General features: G+C 40.0%; 1 protein-coding gene across 3 annotated transcripts in view; it reads left to right on the top strand.

Moving 5' to 3' along the window:
- The first annotated feature begins 975 nt into the window (after positions 1-975).
- MAP2K4 (mitogen-activated protein kinase kinase 4) overlaps positions 976-17544 on the top strand; it is a 115326-nt gene continuing 98757 nt past the window's right edge. Inside the window, exons 1-2 of one of the 3 annotated variants that reach the window (XM_033090639.1) lie at positions 976-1172; positions 11374-11406. In XM_033090639.1, coding sequence (XP_032946530.1) covers positions 1058-1172; positions 11374-11406 — 148 coding nt within the window. In that variant the 5' untranslated portion in view covers positions 976-1057. The remainder of the gene's footprint in view (positions 1173-11373; positions 11407-17544) is intronic. The other 2 variants (XM_033090640.1, XM_033090641.1) reach the window with 2 other exon arrangements.

Below are 17544 nucleotides of genomic sequence, written 5' to 3'. Positions count from 1 at the left end.
ATTGTGCAATATTTCCAAAGGGCAGGGAACATCCAATTCCACAGTTCAGATAACTTGGGATATCGTATAGTTGGTCATTCTATTTAGGCAAGACATACCTTTGCTCAGAGACTTATGTCTCACTATTCTAATTACATTTCTGAGGGCTCACAAACCCTAGGCTCAGAGGATTATTTTTCTGCTTTTAGCTGCTGACTTCCTAAAATCAAAGTCCCTGTGCAAAGCACTGGAAGAAACCTGATTTTGTTTTTTGGGATTGTCATTTATATAATTCATAATAACGGCTATGGCTGGTCTTATAAGGTGCCAAGGAAGTTGGGAGGGAACCCAGTGTGTGTTCAAGGGAAGATGGTGATGTGGGCAGTGTATTTTGGGAGGCCAGGGACTGTTGGGTACTTAAGATGCTGTTCTTCACATTTAATGTGCATACACATTACCTGGGGATAATATTAAAATGTATATTATGATTCAGCGGTTTTGGGATGGGTCCATGAACAGCACCCTTTAAAGCCCCCAGGGCGTGTAAAGGATTGGAGTGTAAGCAGGATTTAAAAAGAGCTCCAGATGGAACCATAGCTAGAGCCAACTCTGCTCCAAAAGGTCCGCGTCAGCGACTAGACAAGAAGCATAACCCCTGGGATCACTTTCAGCATTACTATTCTGATTTTGGGTTCTGAGATGCAACAAGCGGGTTCTTAAACGTTTGGGGTCACAGACCTCTGTGGGAATGTTGCAAGCTATACGTACCTTCTGATTCCCCCAAATGCACGCACACTCCTAATTGTGCAAACTGCTTTAGGCCCCGCGAGCGGACCCGCAGCTTGGGTGCAGGACCTCTGCCTGCCTTTCGGGTCCCGGCACCGGACCTGGGCGGTTCTGCAGCTCAGCATCTGGAGCGGCTCCCCATCAGGCCGGGGCGGGGGCGTGCCGGAGGCGTGTCCGGGGCGTGCCGGGGGCGGGCCCAAGACGGGCGGAGGCCGCGCCCCTTGGCCGAGCGAGAGGCCGAGCTTGCTGCATTGCAGCCGCCGCGGCGCCGCTCGGCTCCTCACTCCCAACAATGGCGGCTCCGAGCCCGAGCGGCGGCGGCGGCTCTGGGGGTGGCAGCGGCAGCGGCACCCCGGGCCCCATAGGGTCCCCGGCGCCGGGCCACCCGGCCGTCAGCAGCATGCAGGGTAAGGAACGCAGCAGCGCTGAGACCCCGGCTCCCTGGCGCGGCCGTCGGCGTCGTCGCGGCCTGTCCCTGCGGCCGCGGACGCCCCCGGACCCGGCTGAGGAAGCCACCGGAGCCGCCCGCGCCTGCCTCCCTCCTTCGCGGCTTCTCGCCCCATGCCGGCCGCCTCGGGCTCGGCCTGGATCCGGGCTCCGGCCCGCGCAGGCCCCGGCCGCGGCCTCCGCCTGCGCTGGGCTCCTGGGCCCTGCCTGGCTGCCCCGCCGATCCGCGGGGCCCACCTGGCCCAGGACCGCCCCCGCGGCCACCCCAGTCGCCGCCGCCGCTTACCTGGCGCGCGCCCCGCCCGCGTTTGCCGGGACGCGCCGGCCCAGGCTGCGGCGGGGCGGGAGGCGCCGCAGGGCCTGGCTCCCCGTCCCCGCGCCGCTCAGGTAGGCGGCGGCGGCGGCGGCGTCCCGGCCCGGCGCCCCTCGGCCCTGCGCCCTTGCTCGGCGCCCCGCCGCCGCCGCCGTGGGGCCCCGCTCAGGGCCATCTTGGTTCCCTTTAGGGCACAGCTGCAGCCGGACCACCGAGTTGACCTCTGGGCTCCGCGGTTCTGCTGGACCGTCTGTGTCCAAACTTCTGCGGGGTTTCTGTGCGCTGGGAGGGGCGGGGGCTTGCTCAGGCCTGTGCCACCTGTAAGGTACACAGCCATTGGTCTGAGAGGCCGTTTGTTCCGGGCCAGGGTTTCTGTGTTAGCGATGCATGCAGAAACATAAATAGATAAATGTATAGAGTGGTTTAAATGGAGAGATACAGGAAATGGAAAGGCAGGGGTCAAGGTGGCACTGTCTAGTGTCTGGACATCTGAGGCAGCTCTCCTAATTAATGGCTTTTCCCACTGGAAATGCTTGTTAGCTCTGTGCGGTGCTTGACAGGGGGTGTTGTGAAAATACCAGGCCCCCGCCCATTAGGGACCATTTCCTTAAGTTTATTGGGGAATTTCGAGTAGCAGATTCCTTTTTTAAAAGGGAATCTCAGAAATCTCTTGACAACTTTAGCGAACTGCTTCTGTTAGATTATCACCAGGATCAGTTGGTGATCAGTGTGACCGTGGTTACTCGTTGATTAAAATCTTCCTAAAGAGCTTCTGGTGTCTTTACTGTGTGTCGAGTTAGGTTAAACATTTATTGACTATTTCATGTTTACGAGAGTGTGTGTGATTCAGGAAGCAAAGATAGGATTTATATTCATCTGTATAACCCTGTCAGCCACCCCATGAGAAATTTTAATGTACGTAAAAAATGGTGATAGATGTATAGACAGGATGATGTCAGAGCTCAGAGGACACTTTCTGTGCAGGCCTTTGGTCATTAATTCGAATTGAATTAGTTATCGGATGCCACTGTGTTGCACAGCGCAATATACAGTTGAAGTACAAGATGGGTTTTCTGATCTTACAGCTTTACAATCTAGTTGGTGGTAAGTGGGGAAATGAAACAGCAAAATGAAAATTTAGGATTGTATTGGTTATCCAAAATGGGTGACTCAAAAAAAATGCAAAAATCTTTTTTGGGGTTGGTATTCTTTTGGAGGGGTAAGGAGGTTGATAATGTGAAAAAACTGTATACATTCATTTTTTTGTTAACAAAATATTTATTGAGCATTTGACTAGTGCCAGGTGTACCGTGTTTCCCTGAAAATAAGACCTAGCCGGACCATCAGCTCTAATGCGTCTTTTGGAACAAAAATTAATATAAGACCCGGTCTTATATTATAGTAGAATAATACCGAGTCTTATATTAATTTTGCTCCAAAAGACGCATTAGAGCTGATGGTCTGGCTAGGTCTTATTTTCGGGGAAACACGGTAGTACTCTAGTGCTGGGTATGTAGAAAAGAGTGACTCGGACTGTCTCATCCCTGGTGGAGCTTACCCTCCTGGTAGGATGGGGGAGGGAGGACAATATGCAGGTAAATAAGAAAAATTACTAATTGAGAAAAGTGTTAGGAAGGTAACGAGCTGGGTTTTGTGATAGATGATAATAAGGAAGAGGGCAATTTGCTTTGATGAGATAGATGGTCACTGAAGACCTGCCAGGAAAGATGACTGTCTTATGCTAATGAAGAGAGTTCTAGGCTGAGGGAACAGTGTGTGTAGGTTCTGAAGTGGGAAAGAGCTTGGAGTATTCTAGGAACTTTCGATTACTAAGAATGAAGAGAAGTGCTTGAAATTCTCAGGATGTTGTCCAGCACAGTTCAGGTTATAAAGCATGAGCTTAAGCAGCAATTTAGAATTTCTCTTTTTAGTTTGTTTTGTAATGTTAGAGCTTAACTTCCAATACTTCATCTACCAAAGATCTTTGGCTTTAGGTCAGACTTCACAGAGATGGCCTTAAAAGATGTTTGGTGTATTTCCACCCCTTCCCCACAATCTGCTTCTACTTAACCACCCCAAACACGGCCTTTCTGGGAGTTAATGACTACGTTCTTTCAAACTGCAGGATTCAGTTGTGGGACATATGGAAGACATTTCACGTAACAGACATCGGGGGTCCTTCTGTGTGATAGGCACCGGGTGGGTGAGGGCCACTGGGTAACCCTGCACACCTTTTCAGTATTTCCCGGCCTGGACCACTCCTGACATTTGTAGTTCAAGAGGGGTCCAGGTTGGGCAATATTGTTTTCTTAATGTCATAGTGCTTTATTTAAGAGCCAGAGCTCTGGAGTCCTGGATTTGAATCCCCTCGTCGGGACTTAAGATTGTTGTGACCTTGGGCAAGATATTTAACCTTTCCAAGCCTCAGTTTCTCAATTGCAAAGTAGGAATAATCCTTACCTCACAGGTACTTTGAGAATGCATGCAAAGCATGGGCCTGGCATGTAATAAAGGATACGACACATGTTAGCCACCATCATTGTTAATAGCAACAATACTGCTATTTGTAATGGTCTCATTAATGGCCTCTTTCATTATTAGGAGATGAGTCTCTAACCCCTCATGATCCACTCACAGTTTCTTTAGCTGCATTATAAATGGGTCCTACCCTTCTCTCTAACCTGTTGATATACATTTTTCATTTGAGCATTTCCTTTCAGAATATGCTTGATGAATCTTTATTCTGCCTGGTTTCATGTAACTGTTCTGCCACGTACAAGCTCTGTGACCTTGGGGAAATTACCCACCTTTTCTGAACTGTTTTAAGTATTTCGTCTGTTAAAATAGGGATAATACCTTCCTTACAGGGCTATCATGAGAATCACATTATTAGATTATTGCATGTGAAAGTGCTTTGAAAATTGTAAGATACCTATAAGGATATAAGAATTGTTGTTAGACATGGTTACCTGAGTTACTTGTTACTAGTCACTTAAAATGGACTAGATTTAAAAGATCTCATAAACACAAGATGTTAAATTTGTTATAGAAGATAAAGCAGGGAAAAGTAAAATGTTCCCTTAAACTTTATTCAGGTAACTAAGACATGTCAGTTTTTTAAAAATTAAAAAAGAAAGAATGGTTAGAATGGTTAGAATCTATAGCAGATTCTGAAGAACATGGAGGCATTTGTAAAGTACTTGTCACAGGAAACATAGGACATGTTGTTGGTACCTCTGGCTCTCTTACTGTGCTGTGCTAGACAGGTATTCTTTTTTTTCTTCTTAAACAGGTATTCTTTTTTTCTTCTTAGGTCTCAGGTATAGATGTTTAACAGAAACTTATGGACTAGTCCAGATCTTTACCTGTTTATCCCCAGCTGAACATTTTATAAGTATCAATTTAAGTAAAAAGATGATAGTTTGATTCTACTTTTTAAAACTCACACAAAACCTTCAAGTGTAATGAAGCATATCTGTTAAAATGTGAAGAAAGATTTAAAATCAGTATACTTTTTTCTTATATTTGAGTATATAATATTTGTGATTGTATTGGACTATTTACCATTTAGTCTGTGGTTTTGAGAACCATAGCAGGGTACCTGTACCCTAATTTTAAAGAACTGAATTGTGTGGACATTCTGTGTACGTAGTTCCAAGTCCTAGAATTGCTTGCCTTTCCCAGTGTGTTGCATTTTTTTTATTTATTTATTTATTTATTTATTTATTTATTTATTTATTTATTTTATCATTTAGTTGATATAACCTGATAAAAATCCAGCTCAGAAAATTAGTCCCTCCTGAAAACACATATTGCATTTCTTTATGTTTGCTTAAAAATGAGAACAACTCTAGTATTAAAATTTAAAAAGTAGAACAATATATTGCTTTTAGGATAGTTATTTTATCACGTTTGCTTTAATGTACCTTGTCACAGTGAATGTGTGCTGAACTTGTTTAAGGTGCAATATAAGTTAAGTCTGTATTTTGAGTCATGTTTTCTTTTTTCATAAAGTTCTCTTTTTCATCCTATTTCTTTTACCTAATTTGAGAAGCTGGATTGATTTGGGCCCATAGAGGTTTCCTTTTAGGGGTCTGGAGATCATAGTCAGTTCTATCATACATAGTCCAGTTCCATCTCCTTTGCAGTCTCCCATCTCTAGGAGACAGCGATGGTGCAAATGAAACAACCTGAGAAACTTTAATTCAGACTTAAAAAGGGAAGCTAATAGGCACCGGTTCTTGTTCTGTATCTTACCTAATTTGACGCTCAGATGCATCCTTTAAGGGTAGCTGGGCAGAGTCCCCTTTTATAGATGAGGGAACTGATGTTTAAATTAAGTAATTTGTGCTAGTAGAGGTGGGTTTTAATCCACCTGTGTGACTGGTGGCCTTTGCTCTTCTTACTTCTCTAGCACACAGGCTCACATGGTTCTCTGAGCTGTCTGTAAGTCATTTCAGCCACGCAGGTCTGAGAGAAGAATCTTTGCCAGAAGTAATGCAGATTCAGGAATAGAAGGGAGAGATTATTTTAGGTTTCAGTCAGAGGGTGGAAGGTTTAAGCCTCCAGCCACATTTGGGTGGAATTTGGAGACCTTTTGCTTCTTGATGCAGTTGTATGAAATAGAGTGCTCACCTTGCTGGAGGGTTTGCAGTGGCATTTTGAATTTGGAGACCTTTTGATTGGGAATTTACAAGTAAGTAGAAAACTTTAATCAGGGCTTGGCCCAAGAAGCCACTGTAGATATGAACGGTACTAGAACTCTTTGAACACTATCCATAATATATAAAAGGAACCCATTTAGCATAAGAGTAACATAATTTGTCATCCTGGCTAAATCTGCCATCTGGGCAAATTACTGTCCCTGCTAATGGGCATGGGTTACCTTCTAGCCAGAAAGCTCTGGCTCCAGACCTTCCCCCGACTCCAGAAAGTCTTCCTGTGTTTCTTTACACTCTTGGCAGGGTCAGGAATTAATGTGCACTTACAGAAAGGATTCAAGCGCGAGGAGGGAGAAGATTGGCCTGACACAGTGAGAGGGAGCATTGCCAGTCGTTAACACGACTCAAGATGGACCTTTTGAAAGACGATAGCAATCACATCTTACACAGCTTGATTCCTGAAGAACATCATGTCATTCTGCACCACAGGGAAAGATGGCATGGACACCCCAGCAGCTCGTTTACGCTGTGTTGCATCTTACCTAAAATCGTGCAAGCAAAATGTTAAAAAGAGGGAGACGAGTGTTGCCAGATACAGCTCTGCTATGTATTTGACATGCCTGTGTCTATGCATTGCCTGCATTTGCTAAAAATAAGAGACATTAAGTGGTTCCCCTGATATGTTTGCCAGTATCCCTGAGATCTGGGTTAGGCTCCTGTAGGGGGAGGTCGGATGGGGGAAGGGAGGGAAGTATCCATATTTTTGGAGTTGTTAGAGTTCTCAGGACACCAGGCTGTGTCTAGGAAGGGCTGTAGCAGAAATGTAGAGAGTCGGGTGGAGATCCCTATGCTGCCTGGAGTTCACTTGTTACTCTCCTGAGGTGATTGGGAATGGAAGGAGAGGGCCTGGTTTTCTGTACGTTAAGCTGATCTGGCAGGGAAGGTACCACAATCGTTGCTCACCTGAGGGAGAGACCTGTGATGATGATAACCTGCTTTATTCCAGGCTCTGTTGTACCTTTTAGATGTATTGCCTTATTTAATCATCACAAAGCACTGGTGTATTATTATTCTGTTTTACAGATGAGAAAATTGAGGCTTGATAGAGGTTAGAGACTTGCCCAGTCACATAGTTAATAAGTTGCTCTCCCTGGGTGTGCTAGGCTTCAGTGAACAGGCTGGAGATGACGGTACAGCGTTAAGTTACATAACTTAGAAAAAGAACTAACGTATGGGAACTGACAAGATCCTGAATTTTAAAAAAAGTGTGGAAAGGATTTGATTAGTATTAATAAATTGTTCATGATGCCGACAACCCGAAATTACTAAATTAAGGTGATTCCCTTTTAAGTTTGAGAATGGTGAAGGAAGGAAAGCTAAATGAAATAACAGCAGGAAATACATCTTGTGGGACTCTAAATACTACGAAAATAGACGTTTTGGACAAGCTTAGATAAATTCTTAGGTGTTAGAACATAATGATGTATTATGAGTAATTTTGCAGTTTAGACACATGCCAGCATTCTGAGGTTGAAGCTTTAAGGCTGCAAACAACTAGAGTCTTGGTGTTTTTCTCAGAAGGGAGTCTTGGTGGCTTGGTCTATGGGCGTGACCTGGTGAGGCAGCTCTGATTTTCTTTACATTAGTGTGGGTTCAGACTGTAACTCACAACACGTTTGCAGCGGTACAATATCAAGATGTCCAGGGAACCATGAGGAACCACTGAGAAGGGGGAAACCACTCGTGCCCCTGCTCCCTCCCTGGGTTATAACAGCAACCCGGAGAAAGGGGAGAGAGGTAACTGCCACACCGCATGGGGGTCATTACACAAGCAAAATTAGGTGTAAACACACTGTTTTCAAATTCTAAGATTAGATTAGCAGATACTGTTCTTAATTTTATATACAAATGAGGAAACGGGCTCAAGTGAAATGACTTCAGTTTCACACTTGAACTGGAACCCTGGTCTCCTGGCATTGTTCATTTCGTTTTTTTGCTTTGTCAAATACTGTTTACTCTTATTTTTACATACACTCACACACATCCTAAACAGCCTTTTAAACTAATGTGGACATGCTCACTTCATTTGGTAAATATAGTCAATTGTAGGTTTTAAGTTATGGCCAGTTAAGGGCTCTCAAGCTTGAGGTAAGAGGGTAAGAATGAGGGGGAAATGTGGGAAAGAGGGTGGGAGAGGCCTAGTGAGCAAAAGGAGGGAGGGTGAAATGCCCCGCATAGCTTGCTTGCTTTTGTAGGCTTACTGGCACTCTGTCTAATACATCTTGATATTTATTCTTAGGGGTCTAAGCTTTAATGAAAAACACTTGCCTGGGGCCAGATAAAATGAGAAAGACTCAAATTTGAAGGGGAGGGTCATGTAAAGTTAAGGCCCAGGGTACGCATAACTCACCAGGATAAAAGAGTGCCGCACCTAAGATTTAACAGATAACCTGGTTATTAGCAGCGGAGTCAACTGAGCCTAGAATTCTGGGAGATGCAGGCCTTACATAACATGAGGAAAACACCCCATTTAGACGGAACTTTTGAAACCAGGCAGATCTCAAGAATTGAACATATTTGAGTGGATATTAATGGATTAATTATAGCATCGCCATGCACTGGCTTTTCATAAAGTTGAAGATACTGGAAATTTTCCTCACCATTGTTTTCCCACCATCTTTCTCTTGTACAAGAGTGCTGGTGGTCCCCTGGGCTCCCTCCCCCACCCCTGCCCTTGAGTATAAGCTAGGGAAGCTGCCTGTACCTCCCTAAATCGGTACTATAAGCACCAATTTTCTGACCATTGCAGGTTCTTTTCCAGATTATCTATCTATCTATCTATGTATCTATGTATCTATCTATTTAGATATATAGATATCTGGATATATATATATATCTATATATATCTATATATGTATCTATATAGCTACATATATATATGATCTCTCTAGTCGTATATATACATATATACAGTATATATAGTCTTTTAGAGGTCTGGAACAATTTAGCTAACTAGCTTTTTATCTGATTTAATTGATAAGATTAAATGGAATTCCAAGGAAAAGATGAGCCATTCAGTTCCAGTTAGTTTAGCCCTCACTTGCCCAGTGGACTCTGAGTCAGGTAGCAGTCAGCAAGTCTTTTCTGAGTGAGAAATGATGCAGAGATGGATGTTGATATACAAGGCTTAGAATCCATTCACCTGGTCTCTTCATCCATAATTAGGTAAAAAGAGCAAGTCTGTAGTTGTGCTTTCAGAGTTTCACCCCTTCTCTTTTTAGCTACTTGCATTAATTCTGTACTGACAGAACTTCAAGTTTTGAGAATTTTTAAGTGCTTAAAAAAGTGGGCTTAACTTCTAAGTATTAGAGCAGTAATTGGTACATTACATATACCTTTGAACAATTTTTTGATTTATTATGCTTTATCCTGTAACTTGTTTTTTTATACAACCATATATAGAGATGCAACTCATTGTTTCATACCTTTCATATTTATTTTTCTTGTTCCTTTCTCTGTTCATATTGCTATTTTGTTCACCTCTTCTCTCACCTTTTATTCTTGCTACCTAGTAGCAACCATTGTCTGTATTTAAAGCTAAACAGAGAAGAGTAACTATTGCCTTAAAGTTGTTTCAGTATTTAATCAGCTTCCTCTCCATGGTGGTACAGGTGGATTTTTCCTCCCCTCTTCCAGTGGGAGAGCATGGGAGACTGGCTTCTGAACTGTGGCTCAGACTCCGCCGTGCTCTCTGTCCCATCGGTGCTTCCAGAGAGCCGTTCCCTTTCCTCCTGACTTTGCTCGGCTCATTTTGCCTGGGAGGAGATGGTTGCTTATAAGACCCCGGGATCTCCGAGGTTTTCCTTTGCGCGGTCTTTCTGCTGCACACTTGATGGGGCATATACTGAGCTTCAGTGGTAGAGGGACGAGTGTCCGTGCCCTGCCTCCAGGTTTGCCCCCAGTACTTCTGCTCCATGAAGTCTGCATTCCTACTCCTCCTCCACTGCCGCTTGTGGCATTAAGTGGTAAGCAGTGGGTTACGTCGGTGCTCGGTGCACGAAGGCACCTTCGTGTCAAAGTAGCCACATTAGCATTTTTCGGTTTTCTACATTATAGGTGATTCTTTGTCTTCTTAGAATCCTAGGCATTTTGATAACTGGGGGGGACTACTCCCCAGTTGGGGAAGACTGGGGAAGTATGGGGAAGACTGCTTAAACATATTCTTTTTCTAGTCCTGGTTCTTTTTCTTACAAGTTTTGATTGAATTTGTGTAAGTACAAGTTTAAGTGATACTCATTCTAAATTTATTTTCCCCATTTTGTTTCCCAAAGCAGTAATAAACACAGGCATAGGTAGACCACTGAGAAAACCAGCTATTCACACAATGAACTAAGGGGGTGAAAGAATATTTTGAGAAGGCTATTGTTTTACACAGCTTATTTTACTGGGTACATTTTCTAAAAACTTATACCTGTATACACTCTATGCATAAGGTATAACCAGATTCAATTGGATTTGGAAAATGTTCATGTTTCTAAAGAGAATTCACAGGTTTTCTTCCTATAACTGAAGTCCTACTCTGTCTTATCATTCCTAGGGACGTGGTCTTCTTTTTTCTTTTTCAGGCCTACTTTAGAAGAATTTCAGCACCTCTTCAGTAGTTCATTGTCTTATCATTGGAAGTTAGCTAATAAATAGACTAGAAAATGTTGCTGTATGTGTTTAGGTTTCACAATTTAGGAGCTACTAAAAGTTTTGAATCATAGGTAGTAATTAAGAATATTTCTAAGTCACTAATTTGAGTTAATAAAATAACTGGAAATATGTTTTGAATTTGTAGATTGAAAGAATAGACAAATATATCTTTAAAGTTACTCTTAATTTCCAAGGGCTAATAGCTGTTCTTTTTATTGAATAGATGTGAAAAATAAAGATAAAGACTGTATAACTCTTATAATTTAAACTTGATTTCGGTTCCATACTAAAGTACATCTATATTAGAAAAAGCTGAATTTTTAAAGAAAGCCCATGTGTTACAGTTATCTCTGTGATGGTGGGGGTTATGTGATTTGAACTGTTCTTAAATTTGTTTGATTCAAAATGTAATATAAAAATGCAATGTCATGTTCTAATTTTAGTTTGTTTGATTTACAGTAAATGAACTGGAACTTATCTCTTTTACTTTAGGCTTTCAGATAAACTTCTGTGAAAAGGCACAAAGTAAGCTACACATTTTATGATACTATGCTACTTATTTTTTTTTTCATATCCATCTTGGTATTGGGAATGTGTCTACTATTGTTTCAACTAACCAACCATGGCAATTTTACATTAAAAGAGCTTCCATTTTTCATTCTTTTTCCACATACAAAAAGAAAAAAAAATTCGTTATATTGTTGATTATAAATTTTTCATGTTTTCCATTTGAAATTGAACTAGGATAAAGACATTATATATAGGTATTCAAATGCATACAGGTATCGAAAGATATATACATATATATACATATACATATATTATATTCAGATGTATATAGATGTTGAAAAATATAGTAGTTTTAGAAAGATGTATACAGGGTATAGAAAGATATTGCTAGGTATACCTGTGTATATAGTTACGAAAGATGTATGTAGGTATTTGAACTTAACCATAATTTAAGTCACAAGTTGAGGAAAGTTCACTTTTAAGATTGTAATGCAAACAATAAATAACTATCAAAGATCTAGTGCTTTAAAACTGATTTGTTTTAAACCATATATTTAATGCATTTTATTATTTTTCTTTAAAACAAAGCTTGTTTCTTCCTCCTGCATCTCCCCTCCCCCGAATGTTTTATATTAGGACAGGAGTCTTCATAGAATACAGAATATGTTTTCTATAAAAAGTAAAATTTATAGAACTAAAACAAATGCATTTAAAGCTTAAATATCATTTGTATTAAATATCATTTGTATGAAAAATGCAGTTTTAAAAAATCCCAACTCAGAGAGACTATTCTCCAGTTAATATAAAAACGTCCCAAAGTAAAATAAATGTAACTAGTTTCATTTTCTGCGTATTCATTCTTAGAGAGGAAGAATGATGACCACTTTTCTCTATATGTCACTCTTCTCCCCCCACTTATATTGAAATATAATTGACCTATAACACTGTGTAAGTTTAATGTGTACAGTGTGATGATTTGATACACTAATATATTGCAAAATGATTACCACAGTAGGGTTAGTTAACGCTTCTATCACCTCACATAGTTAATATTTCTTTTTTGAGAACATTTACGATTTACTCTCTAAGCAACTTTCAAGTATATAATACAGTATTGTTAACTTTAGTCACCATGTTGTATGTTTTAGATCCCCTGATATGTATCGTTCTTAAGAGAGTTCAGAGGAAACAAAGTTTAATCTGGAGAAAAACATTTCTGTTTTTAAATTTTATGATGGAAATAAACGCTTAATTTCCATTGATTGAGTACTGTGATTTCCTTTGACAGGTAGTTAACAAAGATTTATTTCTTGAATGGTTTACCCATGATACAAACATATAATAAGTAATAGAGTAGGGTACCTAGACCCTAGGATAAAACTTTAATTGACCCATATTATCATCCTTCTCTTACTTTACATTAAAAACAGGAACGGTATTTTCTTCCTATAGTGAACATACATATATATATATATGTAACGATGTTACAACTTCTATGCTCTTTTCACACATTTACTGTGACAGTTTTTAGCTTTCATTCACATTTTAGTGTAAAGTATCCGTTTAATATAATTTTTAGTTCTTATAGACATAACATCTAAAGAAAAATGCTGATGTTTTGCATTCACATTGTTGCCATTTTTTCTAACTTAGTCCTATTGTGGACGTAAAACAAGAGAAACATTGATTTTATTAAGTTTAAAATGTGTATGCAGTATCTATAAATAGCTTTGTAGGTAAAATAAAAATACCTTTAGATTGTCTAAATGGTCCTGTCCTTTTCCCATTGTTATAGAAATAAGTTTGCAGCATTGCCTATTTTAATACACGTGGAAGAATCTACAAGGAAGCACGTATATTCTCATTTGGAGGCTTTCTTTGGGTTGCCTTCACTGCCTCATCACACTGTGATGCTTTCTCACATCTTTCTTTTTATTTCTCCCTCTCTGGGAGGTCCCCCTCTTCATTTCCCACTTTTCAGATTCAACACAGTTTAATACATGCATTCACTTAACATGTATTAGATACCTCGGTATCATAAAGCGAGGGAGATTATTGGTACAGAAATGAATAGAATCGGTCCCTCCCCTTAGCGGGCTGTTAGTGCAGTGACCTTGAGCTGATCTTGTGTTGACTGTACATGTTCCACTACCACTAGCAGCGTAGCCCAGGGTGAGGCGGTGCAGAGCAGATGTGTACTGGGCACCTTTGCTCCTGCTGTTCTGTCATGAGAGACCGAGCAGGAGGGGTCTCAGGGTAGCTGCTTTCCTGATTGCAGACCATGGCTCGGAGATCCAGTAATGGGTCTGAGCTGTGTGTGCTGCCTGGGACTTCAGTGAAGATTCTAGGAAAGGGAGCACACACGAGGGAGGCTTGGAGCTGGGGTGTTGGAGGTGCTGTAAGTTGACAGCATTGATTTTTGTGCTGTTGGTACCTGCATTTTAGGATAAGTTTTCAGCACCTTTTTCCAAAGCTGGTCCTGTGATTGGCATGACTTAAAAATGAAAAGTGCAATTTTGTAATATTTGCAGACAATCAATCTTCCAGTTTGCTCTGGAATATAGACATTAACTTTATGTTGAAAGTGGGCACTCATTTCTTTAAAAATGGAGGACTTCAAATCATCAAAGCGGTATTTGCTCACCTGTTAGGGCATATTCTAGTGTCAGAATCTCCAGTTCTAAGAGTTTTTCAGAATTATCAGAAAAACTTACAATTAATTCACTAAAAATAATTATATACCATACAATAGTCATAGGAGGGGATGGGGCAAAAGAATGTAAAATTAGAGATTGTTAAAAGTAATAAGTTTGAGTTACTGCTGCTTCAAATGCTTAATTCTCCACCACAAATCGAAAAGATGGATTGTAAGATAATTCTGATGACTAATGGAAGCTCTGAAGGATTAATTTTTTTCCATTGTTTGACTTTCACCTAGTTTTTGTTTTTTTATATTACTACATCACTATTCCAATCAGTTTATCACAATTGCCTGTTATAAGTTAGTGGAGTTTTATTGGAGATGTGTGTATAAGTATATACACACACAAGCAAATAGTGTACATATTTGATTTTGGTACCAGATTTTTATAGAAATTCAATAAAAATCCACTTTGCACTTTATGTTTTTTTTTAATCAATTATAGTTTGTGCATTTATTTGCTCTTTGTTTTCTAAATATATATGTTTAAGATAATATATTTAAGATAATATGTAATAAATAAAGTTATTATTTAAAATAGCAATGTTTCTTTTAACACTGTTGGATCATTGAATTTTTCTGAAGTCTGAATGTCAGACAACTTAAGGGAAAAATATTCTTTACAATGTAGAGCTCCTACATTTAGAAGGTTGATAAGTTCATCATTTATCATTTCAAAATAATTTGTACTTGTAAAGATGTTTATGTGATTTATGACCAAGTTTGAATTATCAGTCATGCCTCAGCGGCTCTAATGAGCTAACATGTAAACACTATTTTTTAGTATATGATTTGCCTTGCTTTATAAAATCAATCTTTTTGAAGGGGGTAGTAGATTTGCCTAGAAACACAGTTTTAGAGAAATCCTTTTATAAGTGTCCAATTTACCTTAGTGTATCACCATTCTGATTTTTTTTTATCTGCGTGGGAATTATGATCCATTAAGGATCCAGGTGAATAGGGATTTTCTTCAGAAAATGCCCAACAGAGTCCTGTGCTAATCAATGTGAGAGTAGTTAGCAGTTTGGAAAATACTCTGTTAATATTTCGTTTTCACACGAGGGCTCTTTTAGACTGTTTCCCTCCTGTACTTCAGGTATTTTTAGCCCATGGCTGTAGAGGTTTGAGTGCTCAAGACAAGTTTTGGTAGTGCTGAGTCTATGTAAGCGTTTACTTTTACACTTTTGGTAGCTTTAAAAACCTAGTGGCTTTTAAAAGCTGTTTTCCTTGGGAATGTTTGCATAGCAATGGGATGTTTATTTAGAAAATTATATGCTCCCGAGGTAACTTATCCTGGGAGTCACCGATGGAAATCGGGTTACAGGTAGTGATTGTTTTTGGTCACACTGTACATCAGAGTATTTGGAGAAAAAGTGGAGGTATCCTAGTGACAGTCTCATTTCATTGTGAAGCTATTCTTTTAAATTAAGTATTTCTAATTGTTTTTAAGTTGGAAACAATAAAGAGGAGTGATAATGTTTTATGAGTCTTTCTAGAAATTTGAGGATGTCATTAATATGTTTTTTGACATGATAAGAAATGTCTATAAAAGGTGATGTTTTGCTCAAGAGAGTATTTAACTTTTTTGGAGGGGGAGTATAAGAGAAAACTGGGGGAAGTAAGGAGTGGAGGGAGGGCCAAGCCGGTCTACATTTAGAACTAAGAGCTTAGAAAATTCAGCTGATTAAATTTCCAGTTTGCCATTTTATGTGGCAAAAGTCTATACCCAATGACTAACATTTTATCATTTGGAATTTTTAAAACTCAGCTAAGTTTTTCAGCAGCCCTAAGAAACAGAAAGACCGCATTTGCTACTATTGGAGTTTAACAAAGTTTATTTAAATTTATGTAGATGCTGAAGTTAGTTGAAAACGAGACTTCTGTGGTATTTACCATAAGCCATAAGCCCAACTAGTGTCCAGTATATTCATCACTGTCTTTGTGGACCATGGTAAATTGCCAGTGGATAGTCGATCCGCTTGGAAACAGCCTCTATACTCATGAAAACCCAAGGTCTGTAGTAGTTAGTGGTGTAGGAAGAGTCAAGGTTCATTTTGTCCCTTTCTATACGGTACCATTCCTGGGGGAACGTTCCCTACTTATCTTTGAACGTAGAACTGGTGGAAACATTAATTTCTCCTGAAAAATGGGTTTTAATGCTACAAGAAGAAAGTTTTCATTTCGAACAGTTATTGCACCTTAAAAATCATTTGGAGAAACTTAATGTGTGATATATTTGAACAAAAAAAAATTAGTGATTTGCCCACATTGCAGAAAGTTTCTCTTCAGCTGTCAGTTGAACTTTACTATGAACAACGAAGGGATAGTTGACAAAACTTTTGTAGTTGAACAGATAAAGGGCAGAAATGATATGGAAAGTTTTCAGAGACTTCCCAACTAAATCTCAAGTTAATCAAAGTGGTTTTCAAGTTAGCTTAAAAATTTAGGGTGATGGTTTTCAAACAAGGTATAGCAAATAATTGAATTCTCACTGCATGATTTTATGAATGCTTTCAAAACCCAGGCCCAAGTGTCCAGATGAAAAGATGTTCTAAAAAAAACTTGCAGCTTCCATGTTGGTGTTCATCACATCATTAGGTAGAATTAAATGAGCCTTAATCGGAATTAAAAGTGTATATAAGCATATTCACTCCTCTTTAGAAAACCTTTTATAACATTACACAGAGACACAAATGTAATATTTAACAAATACAGGTATACCTATGTGGTAAGAGGCACCGAGGTCTTTAAAGATGAATTAAATCTAGAGTCCGTGCTGTAGAAGCTTATGTTTGAGTGATTGAACATGTTGAGACAGACCGTGTGGTAGATATAATAATAGATAACTCTTACATACTGTGTGCCAAACCTTGTTCGAAGCCCTTTATATTAACTCCTTTAATTCTTACAACAACCTTATGAAGTAGGTATAATAATTATTAGAGATGAGGAAACTGCAGCACAGAAAGATAAAGTAAAATTTCCAGAGTCATACAGTTACTGGGTAACACCACTGTGGGACCTTGGTCTGGTCACAGGTTACATGCTATCAACCAGTGTTTTATGGATTCTTGAAAGAAAGCAGTGGGTGCTCAAAGGAATGGTTTCCACACCAAACGGCTTTTGAGGGGTCTTTAATCGCAAGTGGTCAGGAGGTCTGGACTTACCGTTTGTATCATTTCTGACTTTCTGGCCCCACAGAGTTTCATAATGTTACTAATAAGCCTGACACAACAGTAAGTGGAAAGATTCTTTCCTGTGGCTCTGAAGCTAGGGACTTAGGGGTCCTTGTACTGGGGAAGAATGTTCAGTACAGAACTCAGAATTATTCTGGCCTAGATGGATGCAGCAAATGAATTGCTGTGGGATTCTCAAGTGAGAGTCTTCTGTGTCTGGAGAACAGCTGACCAAGATGGGTAGGTCAGGAAACTTGGGAGTCAGTGGACAAGGGG

This window comes from Rhinolophus ferrumequinum, chromosome 21 (genome assembly GCF_004115265.2).
Source record: "Rhinolophus ferrumequinum isolate MPI-CBG mRhiFer1 chromosome 21, mRhiFer1_v1.p, whole genome shotgun sequence".
In the NCBI taxonomy this organism is placed as follows: domain Eukaryota; kingdom Metazoa; phylum Chordata; class Mammalia; order Chiroptera; family Rhinolophidae; genus Rhinolophus; species Rhinolophus ferrumequinum.
Note: the sequence above shows the minus strand (reverse complement) of the source record. Positions and strands in the feature narration are given on the sequence as shown.